The sequence below is a fragment of the Idiotropiscis lumnitzeri genome, chromosome 9 (genome assembly GCF_059441095.1).
Source record: "Idiotropiscis lumnitzeri isolate Australia: NSW breed Sydney's pygmy pipehorse chromosome 9, RoL_Ilum_1.0, whole genome shotgun sequence".
NCBI classification, from domain to species: domain Eukaryota; kingdom Metazoa; phylum Chordata; class Actinopteri; order Syngnathiformes; family Syngnathidae; genus Idiotropiscis; species Idiotropiscis lumnitzeri.
In genome coordinates, this window is record NC_142399.1 from 19,217,694 (window position 1) to 19,234,755 (window position 17,062).

The 17,062-nt window shown below is 39.7% G+C and overlaps 1 protein-coding gene across 2 annotated transcripts in view; it reads left to right on the forward strand.

The window, feature by feature from the left end:
* gbf1 (golgi brefeldin A resistant guanine nucleotide exchange factor 1) overlaps window positions 1-17,062 on the forward strand; it is an 89,602-nt gene that overhangs the window by 4,996 nt on the left and 67,544 nt on the right. Inside the window, exons 2-3 of one of the 2 annotated variants that reach the window (XM_088304575.1) lie at window positions 3,187-3,290; window positions 4,287-4,353. In XM_088304575.1, coding sequence (XP_088160701.1) covers window positions 3,195-3,290; window positions 4,287-4,353 — 163 coding nt within the window. In that variant the 5' untranslated portion in view covers window positions 3,187-3,194. The remainder of the gene's footprint in view (window positions 1-3,186; window positions 3,291-4,286; window positions 4,354-17,062) is intronic. The other variant, XM_088304576.1, reaches the window with a different exon arrangement.

Genomic DNA, 17,062 nt, shown 5'->3' on the forward strand with positions numbered 1-17,062 from the left:
AGCTGAATTTTCGACAGATAAATCAATTAATTAAATAATAGTTTGTGATTCGCTCTAAAACTAACAAATGAGCAGGTAATCCATATGATGGGTATCGGCTGATCTTACTCATGAACGATCGGTAGCTGAATATTCGGCATAAAACCCTGATCGGAACACCCCAACTTTGATTGATGCAGCACGAGTTAATGTTGATGAAATGTAAACGAGCATGCATGTAAATGACAATTCATCGAGTACAAAATAACTGTCATGTCCATTATCTCTCATAGAGCGATGGGTCGATATATTATCGTGACAGGCCTACAAATTAACACATGTCATTAGTGACCCAGGGCATGTGGAAAGGCGTCTACACCAACTGTTGCGTTGGCCTAGACCAGAGGTATTCAATTAAAAGTCACAGAGGTCCACAACTAAAATTTCTTCCAATTAAAAAGTCCGAACCAAAGTCCAACTTCCCTTAATGTCTAGCTTATGTTCACATTTTTATATAATTTCAATATTTAGTCATTTTCAACAGAGCGCACTTATATACTAAATATTTAGCAATGTTCCCATTAAACACCTTTGCCAGTCAAACAAATATAAGGCGTTTATTTCACATTCAAGAAAATGTGGCTCCAGGAACTTAAGTTTGCCACTTCCAGAAAAAAACTGTAAAATATCTCCTGCAGAAATATATCAAGTGCTAAGCATTGATTTAACATCTTTTACCTTTTTTTTCTTAAATCAAAGAGTTATCAGCCTAAAAAAACGGAAGGCCTAATTATCCAAGTAAAACAGGTCAACATGTTCAGTACACAATCAATAAAAATGGCTGTCCTCATGAAAAACTAATTCAAAATGAGCTTTGACACCACCTTTTCTTTTGAATATGTTTTTTTAACTTCTCTTAATGAGAAAAATGAGTTTGTGACTGCCCTGCCAGTAACTTAATTCTGGGTTGGAAAGGAGTCAGGGGCCATTGGGATTTGGTCGATTATTCCACACATCTGGGATTTGTGTTTGCCTTTAAATAATGTTTGTGCAACCGCACTCCTTCACAACTTCCCCATCACTGAATGTTTTTTTATGTTTCCCCAAAATCCATGATACTTTTAGTGAACATTCGTTTGCATGCCGTTGGGATGTAAACGAAAATGTAAAAATCTGTTATACTGCACTCGAAGTTCGATGTTTTTGCGTGCGCTCACCTCAAACGTCAGCGGATAACTTTGCAAAAAAGGGCGGTGCTTTGTTTCGTAGTGGCGCTTCGCAATGTTGCGACGGTTTCGGAGCATATGATACACACTGGTTTTGAATCGGTTACAGCCAGAACGAAACTAAATTTCTCCATCCATTCATTCAAAACAACACGCATCGACCTTGCTAACTTTTTAGCACGGCATACTGTCAACAGCACTCATTTCCGGTCTGCTGCGCAATTGGCAGTGGATCGTAAACAAAAGATTTGATTGGCTCAAATCAGTGACGCCTTTTCCGTATAAACTAGAATTGCAGCGCCAACGTTTGTGAATGCGCCCTGAAAAAAATTCATCATAGATTGGTCATGGGTCCGGTCCGAACCATCGCGCGGTCCGGATCCGCCATTTGGTGATGCCTGGCCGAGACGTTGGCACGTCAAACTGGAAAATGACAGAAGCACACACATCAAAAGCGTAGACTTTGACAACGTCGAATAACGGCAGTCTTTAGTGAATGAGAGTGATTACTTTTTTCGAGCTCTACTGTCCATCCAGCCATTATGTCTATAAAGGTGTGAAAATTAGAAAAGTTCATTAAGTTCTTGAGAAATGGCTTCATTTTCCAACGTTTGCCCGCTTTCGTCAATTCCTGTAATTGTCTAATGCACTGATTCGCTAGCTAACTGCCAATCTCATTGCTCATTTAGCCTGACAGCCTGACATAATTCTACATGCTGAATCGGCCGAACACGCCCCCAACAACGGTCCCGACTTCATGGCGTTTCATGCTACACCAAACGTCGTACCGACTTTCCGATAGCCGACGTCTGATTGATGTGTAGAGGCCTTAAGAGTCTCTGAAACCCGGAAGACAGTCCCTCAGAACCTTCTTGCACATGGACTCGTGTGCCTCTAGGTTCCCCTTTCCCTATGGATCAAAGTTTTCTTCTACTGTGTTCCATCGCTGGAGCCTTGTGACCGCTTTGGTTGGAGCTGCGAATTTGTTTTCCACCTTCCTATGGCTGTGACAGCTTTGTTTATGGTCGCCGAGGTGGCGTTCTGTTTGTTTGCGATCCTGTGTGTTTTCAGTCGTGTGGCACGAGGTGAGGTTGCTGCTTCTTTTGTTTGCTCATCTTGCTTTGTTTTTTGTTGCGTGTGCCGCAGCGTGTCTGTAACACCATCTCTGTTTGGTCACAGTAGGAACACTTCTCTATGATTGGCTTAAAATAAAAAACGAAAGTCAATAAATCAAAAAGTCCTCAACCTAGGTTTGACTGCAAAGCCGGAAAGCAAGTGTTTTCTCCAATCTGTGTCGGGTCTTGGATGTTTTTTTAAACTTTTTGATTGCTTGTACCATGATTTTATAAAGTGTCTTTCCTGATGTGCCCCCTTGTGGCATTGGTTTGACGCTGTCCCACAGGGGACTTAACAGTGTTTAAGGTTTGGTGTGAGGAAGATATTAGGAATATGTTGTGCATCTGTCAGTGTGATTAATGGACTTAAAAAAACTAGTGGTCAAGTTCAGTCATTTTTTTATTTATTTATGGGGCCCAATCAATGCCTCTGCCTTGCCCAGTATATTGACCCCTGATGAAATCTCGTTGCCGTCCTGTAGTTTCTCTGACCAGCTCGGAATCTGCAGCCTAGGCATCTTCTTTGAGTCTGCTTTGATCCAGTTGAGTTTTTGTCAGCAATGTAACCTGAAAGCTCGTGGCCTTGATGGTCAGGTGGACCAGGCTCTGCCTTCTTGTTGGCTGCCACTGTTTTAAGTAGTATTAAATTTAATTATAGCTCCATTGCTCCAAGATGTACTCCCAACTTTTTCAAAATTTTTACTTGACTTGATGCTTCGGTTAACTAGCAAAAATCTACAAATTAATTTATTATGCTTACGCTTTAGTGCTTCCTCATTGCCTAAATGCACTTTATATTCTGTCATATAATATTGAGTTAGTTGGTGATTCAAAACGAGTAATTTACACTTTCATTTTCCCATCAGAACTCACCATGGTGGACAAAAGTATTTACATCATCCAGGGTGAAATTACTGCTGTTGTCGGGGCTATCAAGAGGAACTCAAGGTGGAACACTCACACTACCTTGGTAAGTGAACATCTTATCCTAGATATATTAAAGTGGTGATATGAACCACCAAAATATTCACCTTTTACAGTAATAAGTACACTTGTAGGTGGTCCTCATACTTCTCTCATGAGAATGAGAATGGCCTAATGAGACTTTTAACCATTCAATACAAGATTTGAGTTTTATGGGAACAAATCCTCCACACGAGGAATATTAAATTATTTCAGGTTAAGCAATAAAAAGGCTGGCACAACAGTATCACATTTGTTGCATCGAAGAGTTTTTGAATAGTAATAGGGCTGAAACGAATTCTCGAATAATTCCGGCAACTCGAGTCGAAAAAACACTAGAGGCATTTTTTTCTGCCTCGGGTACCCACTTATTCATTGGGTACACTGCCAAGATGTCAAGTTGACCAAATATTTTTTTCTGCTTTGCATGACTGTACCACACCACCAACGCAAAATAAACCTTCCCTTACCACATAATAAATGGACATCAGTGATTAATTAAGCTTTTATTTTGAAGTTCTTCCCAGTGGGGTGTCGCGGCATAACTGCTGATTTGACTTTGTTGGGCCCATTTGCTGTCAATTGTTGCTACCAACTTCAACAACCCCACAACGTCCTGAAATAATTGCCAATTCAGGGTGCTAAAAAATTCACTTAATTACACTGAAAAAGTATTTTTCCAGTGCCTGTTGCCAACATTTGTGGCGGCTTGAGTGCTAGCAAGCGTCACAAAGCGCTGGCTAGCGCTAGGAAGTGCTGGCAGCACTCATCCGCTCCATATAGGTCAATGAGAGCCATCAGATTACTTTTCAAAGACAGTAGAGATAAATTATTCCGCGCATTTAGGCTGTCAAAATCACTACTCTGGTGCTGACGTCGCTTCTTCTCATAGACCAACATTTATGGGGAGAGATTTATCTAAATTCGCAATGTAATGTAATATAAGGAATTTTCAAAATTGAAAGATTTAGATTTTGCTCTCCCGGGCTTCTTTTCTTTCCAGGATGAAGAACAGGATCCCTTGTTGAACAGCTTTGGCCACCTGAAGGAAATACTCAGTCACATAAAAGGTTTGTGCTAGTGATGCCTAAGCACGTTGATACAATGTGCAAGTTGCAGGAGACCCTGTAAATCAGCATAATTGCAGAATTTTGCTAGATAATTTTTGCCTGTCAAATAAATGTGGGCATTTTTTTCCAGTAGTGGAAATAGAATGTTCATCTTCGTGCCTCTAATCTCGCATCTCTAATCTCGTTGCACACTGAGTACAATGACAATAAAGGGCTTTCTGATTCTGATTATGTTTCACAAGAATTACAGTACTTATGCAGCCTGATTGAGCTGCATGTACCTCCCCATGCTACCAGTATTCTCTAGCACGGTAGACGAAGGTGAACCCATGATGAGGATTGCCAACCTCTGCATTTTAATATGTGACGTTGCCACGGTGTGTAACTGTGATTTTGAATCACTGAAAAACCATTGGCTGAGTCTCAGTTGTTGCCAAATCTTGAAGAGAGGTCGGTCAGTGTGCGGCAGCCTGAAGACTTTGATGTACCTTGCCATGTTATATATTGTGCAAATTGTCTAGCCGGAAGCTATGCCGGTTTTCTTTTGTACCACTTGAAGTGACATGATTTAATGAGTTTGGGTTTTTATATGCTGCGCAGTGCTGTCTGACAGACTTGAGCTGGCTTGGACAATACTGTGTGTTGTCATGCCTTTGCAATGAGACCTGGCAGCTTTCATAGCCCTTCATCTCCAGTTGCAACAGTGAAAGGCCATTGGACAGTCATTACACGATGCTTGTGCAGCTTTAACCCACGCTGCTGTTGTCTGTCTCCAGGGAATGCCTCAGCCGTTGTGAGATGGACAGGCACTGCTGGCTGAGAAATTTACCAAGTTGGTCAACCCGATTCTTTTTTTTTTTTTTTTTTTTTCCCCCCCCCCGTCATCCCATTACCTCTTGGCACGAATAAATGAATGAAAACATGGCGTTCCTATTTGACCTGACTTTTATCACAACTAAACTAACGTACTTGTCAAGGGAGACACTTAGAATAATGAGTCCATGTCTAGGACCCTTAAACCCAATTCCCATGTGCAGTTTGCCTCAAATGTTACATTCATACCCTGTTGGAAGACAAGGGAAGGCAAAATAACCTCCACAGAGATGGGATCTGTGCCTTACATACTGATTTGAGTTTTTCTCTTCTTCCCCAGCATAGCATTTTACTTCTTGCTATCTGGCGTTCGGGAGCGCAGGATATCTCGTTAGAAAATTTTGTGGGTGGGCTGTGTTTTGGTTGCTGCTCCCAAGCTTTCACATTGCCCCAGCTGCCTGCATTATGAAAGCACCGTAATTCCATTCAGTCAAGCGTGTGTGTCTGCTCTTACTAACACCAGAAGGCAAACAGGGAGAGAAATATGAATTGGTTCCCTCAAGATTTTTCAGCCAGGCCAGGTCTCTGCTGTGTTGTTTCTTTTCTATTGCGCTGTGTCTGGCTAACGGCTGTTCTGTTCGACCTAGCATGATTGACAGGACCATGTGCCACAGAGCTCGAGAGTTGTGCAGCTGGAAGTATATCATCTGTGATTCTAGTTGGGTAAATATAGCAGGTTGTCTTGTCAAGAAGAGAGATAAATTGTTCTGGGAAAGGAAGTGTTGCCCTCTTTTTTTAAAGGAGGAAAAAAGTTTCCATCATCTCCTTGAAAATTCTCTCTGGACTGAAACAATGAGAGCACCATTGGAAAGGCTTGGTCACTGATTGAACATGTGGCGTGATCCGTCAGCTCTCCATTTCACTCACTCTGTCCAAGGCAGCAGGGTACACATGGGTCGGCGAGGCATTGTGGCTGCTCATTGGCCTCAACCAGTTAGGTAGTGTGTGGTGTATGTCTTGCATTAACACAATTGTGTGATGACGCAGTTTCGGTCTCTTGGTCGGGTTGACTGTCGCAGTACAAAGTAGCATCAGGAGTAATTTAAAGCTAATCTGTGTTTTTTTTTTCCAGCCCTACGCGTTCTATACCACTTATTCTGTTCTTGGTCACTGTGACTGCATCCCCATTTTTATTTATTTATTTTTAATCCTATCATACGCGTTGTCATCCATGTCTGAACATTGGAGACCACATACTCCTGATTCTAACTACCAGTTAATAGCTAAATATAAAAAAAGTAAAGTTATGGAATAATTTTGTCAATGCCAAGATGTTTACAGTATTCACTACGGCTGTGACGGTATTGTAAATATCGCGATATCTCTAGTGCCGCAGGTAATCACAATGTATTATCCAATGTATACTACACAGACAAACACTGCCTTCTGTTGTCAAGTTGACAACCATGCTGCAAGTATTTTGCGGATAGTTACCGTGCTTTATGGATCATCTTATTTCTCCTTTGGCCGAGCTGCTGTTTTATATAGACCAGGCGTGGGAAACTATGACCCCGGGGCCGTTTTAATCCGGTCTGTCGAACTTAAAAAAAATTAAATTAATAAACCTTGTTAATGTTTTATTTTCTAAATACTGTGTTTTTTCAACGGCATATATATTGTTGTAATCCTTTGTTCCCCTTCATTTAAAATTTAAATGTTATTTTTTTTCTCCGATGAGGTGACGTTACCAAAACACTCCATCCATCTGCTCCTGGTCCGGCCCCTTTGTCAAATTTTAGAACCCATTGTGGCCCGCCAATCAAAAACTTTGCCCACTCCTGATATAGACGGTGGCGATGCAAGGAAGAGAATAGAGATCCACCCTCAAATTCTCGACCTATCTCTTTACAATAATAATTTCTCTTTTTGAGACAAAACAATATTGCACTATTGATATGGTTTAGTCTTCCATAGCATGCATATCTTAACAATAGAATGTGAAAAGTTAAGTCATAAGTCACGTGTGTTTCTTCAAACTACAATTTACAAAATGCATGTCTTATACTCTCTTTTGTCACATTGGTATCTCGCACAATGTTATTGTGCTGCGTTGTTGAAATAGTTTTTTATAGTATGGCTACATGGAGAATATCCTTTGTTCACATTTTAGAGTCTCAGCTTTTCAAATTTCAATCCTGTCACTCCAGCCTATGCCTTCTAAAAATTCCATCCCACCTCTCTGCTACAATAGAGGTCAGTTTTTCTGCAGAAAAAACAGTCGATTGTAAATCCCTTCATTCTTATTCATACAAATGCAGGTTTAGAGCTCAAAACAGCCCCTGTGGTGCAAAACCTGAGTGGCCTTTTGACTTACAGCTTTACTCCATTTGATTCCAACACTGAAGAAATTCTCTAGCACACATCTAATTGTCTGGAATTGGCACCATAGGATACTGTCAGTTTATAGAACTGTAGTGCATTTCATTATAAAGCATAAGCTGATTTAAAAAGACAAACCAAGGCATAACTTGAACAAATATTGCAAATCCCCAAATATATTAATCATTTTCTGGAGTATATAGTTCATATCTGCTAACAATTTGTAAAGAGTTAAAGATTATGCATCCAATCAACAGACAAGAAATCCACATGTTGAGTATAGCCATTTTGCCGACTGAAACAACACGCTTATATAAGCCTGGTTTGTTCAAAAGTGATAAGTTGGAACGGCAATTTTGTCTTGCTGCCAGCATCAAAGTGTGCTGAGTCATTTACGTCTCTTGCCTTTGAAAAGTAATCCAACGGCTCTTGCCATCCTCTAAGGAGCACTTGAGCGCTGCTAGCACTTGCGAGCACTAAAGGCTGGCAATAGTCGCCACACAGTAGACAATGTCAGCATAATTAAGTCCTTAATTTACGATTGAATGTTAATTTCAGGACGTAGTGTTGGTGTTGCATTTGCAACAGTTTGTGACCGCAAATGGCCCAAACAGTCTGGAAGATGAGTCAAGTCAACTGTTGTGACGTGACTCGTCGCTGGGAATAACTTAAAAATTAAAGCATATGTATGCGTTGATGTCGATATATTATTTGGTAAGGTTTATTGTGAAGTTGGCCTTCTTCTTGGTGGGGTGTTACAGTCATAAATAGTTTACTGTAGATCTGAATATTAGACGACAAAACCTCACGAAGAGGGAATCCGGCCAGATGCTGGCTGGTACCAATGCTAGCCAGCGCCATAGAAGGGCTGTGACTATGCCGCCATGCTGCATCCACCGAGGATCAAGTTTTGGTTTTTTTTGCTCTTTGTTTGTGTGCACCGATGTGAAACATTTTTGGGTTTTGAGCTGAGCGCTATACAAATTTGATCTACAGCATAATAATAAAAATAATAATAATATTATTATTATATTATTATTGTTATTGTAGTAGTTGCAGAGAATGTTTTAAACCAAACTGTGGCGCAAGATTACACCATGTTTTATTAATGTTACGATATATCCTTTTTCCAACAGTGATGCATTTAGGCTTCTTAAATAACAATCTCATTTGCAATTTTCTCTTTCTTTGGAGCTATACTATGGGCTAATTTAGAGCAATTAAAACAACAGTTACCTGCGATGTGGGATGCACAGAGCCAGTAATGTTTACACAGTGCATGTAAACCTCAACTGAGCTTTGTATTCATGAACTGGGAAAAAGTTTTTTTTTATAAATTTATAAATTATTGTTGAATTTCTACTTGGCTACCACGTCAATGATTGAGGATGCACTAGCGGAATTTCCACCTACATGGAGCAATACAAGTAGTTTTACAACAGTTTCCGACAATGTGTTACGCAGTGTAGTACGGCTGAACGATGTATGGTTTTGGGACCGAAATTGCAATCTCAGACAACGGTGATTTTGAGATTGTCAAAGCTGCTGTTTGTACCCCTAGTTCACGCAGCAAGTCACGCAGTACTGATTTAAAAAAAATAAAATAAAAAAAATAAAAACGGCGCCCTGTTGCTCGTTGTCCCGGAAGTAATTTCTTTCGGCGCCACTTGAATGCTAGGCGCCAAGCTATCTTGCGCCGCAGCAGTATGAGCTTTATTTGTACTATATCGAAGTCCGCGCACAGCAACGAGCTGCGCGATGACAAAAAACGACCCCACTAACAAGTAGCGTTCTAAACGAGGAGGCGAACGAAGAGGCGCTGAGCGTGCTAATTGCTAAAATGAATTACGGAGTAATAAGTGCTTCGGTGTAATCTCGACTTTAAACGGTAGTCTGACTCGAACCGCGTTTGGGCGCAGAGCCAGCGGCTATGAACAGAAATGTGCAACCATTACGTATCGAAACATAAAATAAGATGCCGGCTACGTTAGCAATTTAGCAGACGCTCTCAGACCAGAACACGGAAACGGATGACGTCATCACAACGAAGAAGTTCAATGTCAAACGCATTTTAAATATTTATCATCTCATCAATATTTGCACCGCAGAATACTGAGTTTCAAGGTCTACACAATAATAGTTCTCAAAATTATTTTTCTGACCAATTTAGCTTTTCTAAGAGACATTTTATTGACATAATCCAACATCAAAGTAGAAAATGTGCATTAGCACGAAATGTAAAAAAAAAATGGTGGTGGGGGGGGGGCGCGAATTGTTTTCATCTTTGTAGCGGGGGCGTGACAGAAAATAATTGAGAAGCACTGCACTAGTCCATGTCAAGAACGTTCTAATACTGAAAATAGTATGGACGTACAGGTCATTTTTTTTTTTAACGAAATGTTTGTGCGTAATTGTTCGGAAATAGAGATGTTGGTAAATTGAGGTTCCACTGTGTTTGACACCTAATCGTCAAATGGGAAAGGAGTGAATCATTTCATGAAGTGATTTCATTCTGTACATTCAGATTTTTTTCATTCAATCGTTTGTGAAGGACACAATAGTGGCGGTGAATAATTGGTTATAGAAACAACACATCAAGTTGCTCCTCCGTTTGTGAAGCTTCATAACGGCTTAAGCATAAGTTCCTTACTCCCTTTTCGGATTCTTCTGTTGCACATTACAGTAATGGAGTCCATGGCTTGACGAGCCTCAAATAACTTTATTCCAAAAGATTTGTTTGGTGTAAAAACATCACTGATTTACTAACCAGATAATTGCGAATCGAAGAAATGGCACAATCCCCCCAATCCCTCATTGGTTCTGTAATAATATATATATATTTTTTTAAACAGGAATATGTTCACTTTTTGTGTACCGCTTATTCATTCGCCTTGTGTTTTCGCATGGCAATCCTTGTGTTGAAGACAGCATCCCTAATTCGTTGCGTTTTACCGCCATGTCAGTCATCAAGAGAGAATGCACACATGATGCCGATCTTAGTCTCCTTTCAAGGTCGTGTGTATGTGTGTGTTTCTCAGACCTCAGCTGTGGTCAGCCAGGCGCTGGTGGGTGTCTCTGGGGTCATAGTTTGAGCACATGGGAACTGACTTTGGACTTGCACACCTCCCCCTCTCATGCCATTTGATCTTTGCACATATATCACTCCCAATTGAACCAGCAGAAGGCAGCTGGTAGCTGCCAATGAGGCGGAACCATATTTCATATCGCTCACCCACTTATGCAAATATGTTTACTCATGATGGCCTTTGGAGAAAAGAGAATCCACATAATGGAAATTCTTTACATGTCTGCTGCATGATGCTTGGGTCATGTAGCTTTAAGTATGAGATCATGGAAGCGACTCTCAGTTTGCTGTTAGTATTATTTTTATGACCTTGTCAAAAGACAATACTTGTACATTGATTGAAGCTCAGTTGCTTTGATGATCTGTGCCTTAGACCGTAGTTTTTATACAAATTGATTTAACATTCTTTCCTGTTCAAATTATGTAGGCAGACTCCAATAGAAAGCAATTACAGTATTGTTGTAGTTTTTACTCTTCCCACTTCCATCATTACATCAGTTTATGTTTGTAGACGGCAAACAAAGCAGAGATTAGCAGAAAATTAGATTTTTTTTTTCATTTTTGTATTTTGTTTTAAAAATGAAAGGGGGTATATTCGAACTGGATAACGTCCATCTTATCAAGCGAAACCTATCTACGTGGCTGATTGTTCAATAGTCATTTCATGCCACACCATTTCTTTAACTGTATGATCTGATAGATATGTTAGATGTGATAATTATGACTACTATTGTTGTTATTTTTGTTTCTATCTATAATTACTGCATGTGGCAATGTATAGATCATTCTTGCTCTGCAAAAAAGTTCACAAGATACCCCAATTTATTTTTACCCATCGGTGTTGTAAAACTCGCCATCAAAAGCGCAGTGGTTAATCAACGTGTCTCCCCCCACCGCAGGGAGGTTGCCATCTAGTTCTGGTTAGTAGCTGTAAATTTCAATGGGTAACATTGCCCTAACTGGGGAACGACAGGCAGAGCTTAGGTCCAGTGTGAAAAAAGGATGCAACTGTTGTCCTGTATCAGAGGCTCCCTGCAATGTGCTGAGTGGAAGGAGTGTCCAAGCAGAGCGCTATTAATCATGCATGTCTACAGGATTGGGGTGGGGGGTCGAAGGGTGGACTGTTTAGCATAAGGGCAGGTTGTGGAGAGTACTTCGGATTTTGATGTGTTGACCGAAAGAAGAGGCAAAATGTAAGCTAAACCTACCTATCGTGCAATAAAAAGGCAAGTTCAGCAACTTGAACTTGGATTTTCATGCACAAAATGTTTTATCCATACTTGCATGGGCCGAGTGCAACCATGCTGCCAGAGGAGACTGACTCTTTTTCTTTTTTTTTTTTTTTTTTCCAATATGTGTTGACACCAGTTTTTGCAAAATATATACGCACAGCTTTTTTTCAGTGAATTGAATCATTATAAATTGGCCCTGAGTAACATATCCACTGAATTATTGTCTGTACAGAGTGCGGCAGCAGCATGGTGGGAGGTATGAGGTTGTTCTGCATGTGATCAAGCGTGATTTTTATTTTAACTTTTTTTATTAAAAATAATAGAAATAGCAATTTTCTAGTCAAACCTTTGCATCATATATACATTCAGTGGATGGTTTTGGACCAGAGAATGCAAACGACAGCTGTGAAAGTCTTTGGGTTACATGACACATGATTTATATAAATTTTATAGTATACGTTTATTATGTGGTAAATGGAGTTGAGAATGAGACCAACTGAGCGAGTAACATTTATAAAGGAGGGTTTTAACATTTGGTGTGATTCCACATCCTTTAATTCTCTGCCTTTTTTGTCACCACAGTTCTGCTCTAAAAATGTTGGCTTTGTTTGATAGCACCTTGAATCCATAGACAGCATTTTCAGAGCAAAGTACAGTGGCAATATCTGGAGATGACAAGTTTAGGTTTGCGGAGTGTTAAGGAGTGTGCCTCTAAGTTTAGCGGCCTGGTGAAGTTGTGCCTGCTGGCACTGAGCGATGCAACCTGTCAGATGTTATTTTTTAATGCCTCTTATTTATGCAAAAATATGTTGGCAGCTTTACTTCTGTTTACATTTGATTCATTTAGCAGCACTGCTGAATGTGTTTTTCATTTGATACAGATCTGTTTGTCACATCAAAATAAAGTGAGAAAAGGTTAGCAGCCATAGTGTTGTATAATATTTTATATCATAACAATAAATATATTTTGGTGTATTATTATTGCAAAATAAAATGGCCTATATTGTGATAGATTTGTTTTTTCCATATCACCTAGCACTACGCCAAATTCGAAATGGTTAGTTTAGGCGGGTAGTCCAGCTGGGGCCAAACTAACCATGTAATTTTTGAGCTGCAAAAAAATAAAACAAAAACCATGCAACAAGCAGTGTTTTTAAACTGTCACATCTTAAATAGAGGTCAAACAGTATAGCTGAAAAGACATTTTGATGAAAGCCAACCTGGTGACAGCGGGGGAGCTGAGCAAGACAGTATAGGCCAGTGCAGCTGACAAGGGGACATGCTCAATACCAGAGACAACAAGGTGTTGATTGCTTTGAATGCAAAATAGATCTGCTGATATGTACAACCATGTTCACTCCCTTCTCTCAAACCATCATTCGCAGTTTTGGGTTTCACATCTGTTGTACAAAGATATGGTCTTGGAGAGGTGATTTCCAAGTGTGAGAAAGTGATCTCCGCCCTCAAACGACATAAAACGACATGAGCTTATATCCAAGAATGTACATCCGCACATTTGTAATTTATATTTTACTAGGCTATTAGGAATTTTATCATTCCGTCATTTGGAAAATTTAAAGACATTACAAAAAAAAATTGGCTATTTGAAACCAAAATAGGCGACCTACATTAATGGCTGCATCCATAAAGTGACACGTATCCACGCAGAACCCAATGTCCCGTGGCACAGTGTTTATAAAAGTTAAATATGGTTCCGCATTTATCAATCAGGTGGGTAAAAGTTGGTGTGGCTAGGTAACGAATTTCACTGATCACCTGTTTTCTGGTTTTGGTCATGAGCCCTTAGGCGCTGTGATGTCATATTCATTTGACAGCAAGTGCCAAAATGGCCGCCCACTGAAATGGATAAAATGGGCGGATTTCACTGCTTAATTCAGATGCCACAAATACAATATTAACCAGAATCCCATGTCTGAATCAGTAGGGAGGCATAGAACATATTACTGTAGTGACAATTTTTGACTTGACTTCCCCTTAGAGTTCTCAAGGCAGGAGGAGGGACAAATGCTTGCAGAACTGAAACGATCGTCCCTCGTTGACATAATTTTCTAGAGAATGCGTCTGGAAGTTGATGTCTCTTCACTGATTATCACAAATCAACCATCTCCATGGCTCAATTATTACAATCGCCACATATATCCGCTTAATGCGAGTGGAATTAAATTAAAAAGTCAAATATGATCAACACTGTTACATTCGTGACTTTGCCACCCTGAGAGTCACTGGTAAACACTTTTCATGTGTGTATTGAATGGAGAAATGTCCTGGAGCATTTTTTTTTTCTACCTAGGTTTTTTGGTGTGCTTCGTTGGGAAGACAAGTTAAGCCAGTCACAGGAACATGTGTTCATGGTATACATGACAGTAACACGCCGGCAATGCCATGAGAAGGACAACTTCAAAGTAAAATCTTTACAAATAATACATGGACATCAATGCCTTGGTACATTTTTATTTTTAAATTGTTCGTTGCCACTTGGACACACTCATCTTCCTCACTGGAGGCTAGTTGGAGCCCACTGTTGCCACCAACATCCTTTCCTGAAATCATATTCAAGCACTGTTTAAGGATGCTAAAAAAATTCTCATTGCCATATTTTTTTAGACTATACCAGTAAAAAATCTAAACAAAAAAACTACACTTGATGTAAGTCGCTCCAGTAAATCCATTTATCTCACAAAAAAAAAAACTAGAACAGCAGAGGTCGGACTCATCCCCAAAATCCCTGTACCGTAATTGTGGATGCATTTGGAAATATGCTGCAAGCGCGCACTGTCACTCTTCAGAAATGTAGGTGTCATTTGGTCATTTTTATAATTTAGTCTGCGTTTGTAAATTAATAGAAGGGGAGTACGCTCTGCCTCTCTGAAGACACACACACTCAGAATAGTGTTGGGGCGTCAGATGGAATTAACGAACGCACCCTGTGTTGACAGCCTATGGACAAAATTTCTGCTTCTAACTACGTAAAAGTTTTTCATTTTAGTTTAAAATGGCCTACCTTAACTAGAATCCTGCATCAGATTGTGGCCAAAGGTAGATTCCTGGTTGGTTATTATGCCTTTTTCTACTGTAAGTCCTGCAGCAGCTAGATGCCATAACTACAGTTGTTCATCGTCTAGTTTTTCTTCTGCTTTCATTTCTTCTTTGTTTTGACCGTTGGCAACACTGGAATACTTTCATTCATTTTCTTTTATTAAGGGGGCAGCCATAAAAATACATAATCAGAAATCTATAAAACATTGTTTTGAAGATTTCATTTTCAGGCCTTTATTGTCCCACCCTGATTTTGCATTATGAGTTGCTGAACTCTAGTTTACTAGAAAGATACTGAACCCTGCCCTCATTGGGAAGAAGCATACCGCCCCCCAAAAAATCTTGGTGCAATTTAGAATTGGATTCAAGGTCAAACCAAGGCTTTATAGTTATCTCCTGTAAAAGTGTAAACATAAGTGTCTGAGGCCATGGACGTCATGAACATTGAAGTCCCGAGTCTTTACAAGGTTGAAAGACTTGCACAGTGTGTCCCAAGGCTGTCTCCTGGGTGGTTAGGTTGCACAGACTTGGGGGGACTTCAGCCTCAGGGGTCAAAGGAATATGAACTTGTGAACAAGTGTGCTTGTCTGTGATTTGTGAGTCAAATATAGGGTCAAACTAACCAGGAAGTCAAAGCATAAACTCCCCTGAACGTATCACCACTGGCGGTTTATAAGTGTACAAATTAATTGGCTTACTGACAGTGTAGAGCTCTTCCTTTACCACTTTTTTCAGACTGCTACTAGGAACAATTAACTCTAGAGTACCCACTGATACCAAAACCAAGTAACTGATAACATTAGTACATTTGATTCATAAAATTTCTATGTAACATGACTGATCATTTTAAACTAGAGATATCTAACAAAAGACAAACAGTCACTCTGCAGCAATGTATTGAAGTCCAGAATAAAACATAAACAACTCTCTCTCAATTTAGGATTAGTTTGTAATAAATTAACAAATGTGCAAAATGAAATTAGTAACTCCCTGAGTTTTTGTATTTGTTAAAAATAAATTGAAGTGAAAAATAGAACAGGTTAACACCAAAAATGCCCGAACAGGAGAAATGGCAATTTATCAAAGTACTGCAGTAATGCCTTGTTTTTCATGATTAATTGGGACCAGAATCCCCTGCAAAAAGTGAAAAAACGTTAATTCTTTGTCATTTTTATTTTGGGGAGATTTGCGCCTCTATTATGCCATTGCGACCCCCTTGACCCCCCTACTAAATACTTGTTACACAACAAATTTAACTTGAAAAATTAAGAAGAAATACCAAGCTGCGCGATTTGTGAGAGGAAGGTGATCTACAAGCCAACGTTCTGTTGTAATAATCCAGCCGTTGACTATTATGATGGAAAGTTCGCTAATAACTATGTTCAAGTTTTAGTTTTTATCCTAAAATTGGCTTACTTTAACTATAATCCTCCTTTGCATTTTATCCAAACATTCTTCTGAATGTTATTGTGTAAAGTGAAAGTTAAGCCATGAGTTGTCACCAGAAATAATCATGGTTTAACTATGTATTGCACAGCAACATCAACAAGGATCTTCAGATAAAATGCAATGCGGCATTCCAGTCAAGGTACCGTATTTTATAGATGCCTTTTCTGTATTTAACACATACATAAGGTGCACCATATTTTCGGGCACAGGCATGTTACAACATACTGTTGCGCTCTCCAGTCAATGTCAGACTCCAGCAACATTAATAAGTGCAATCAGCCACATAAGCTCACAGTCACTTCATCACACATTGCTGATGTAGGCAAGTCACTGCTCAACACACCCCTTATAGTCACGGTTTTAAATCAAAACCATAACTATCACCCAACATCAACTGTACAGCATACTAGCAAACAATGAAACAACCAAAACAAAGAACTACAATGCACACAATACATGTATATCTCATGGCATTCATATCGCATGTGCTGCAAAGCATTCTGGGAGTGCTTCAGCCTCAGCCAATCAGATGGCTGGTTCGAGAGATGTCGTGAGTGGTGTGCTTTCGGCAGTCTCTTGGGTAAAGGTCAATCTAACGGGATTTTTCTTGCTTGCAATAACATCAATAATAAAACAGACAACGACATGGTAGACAACAGCCCTTTTATCCAGATTTCTCACGCACCTACATACA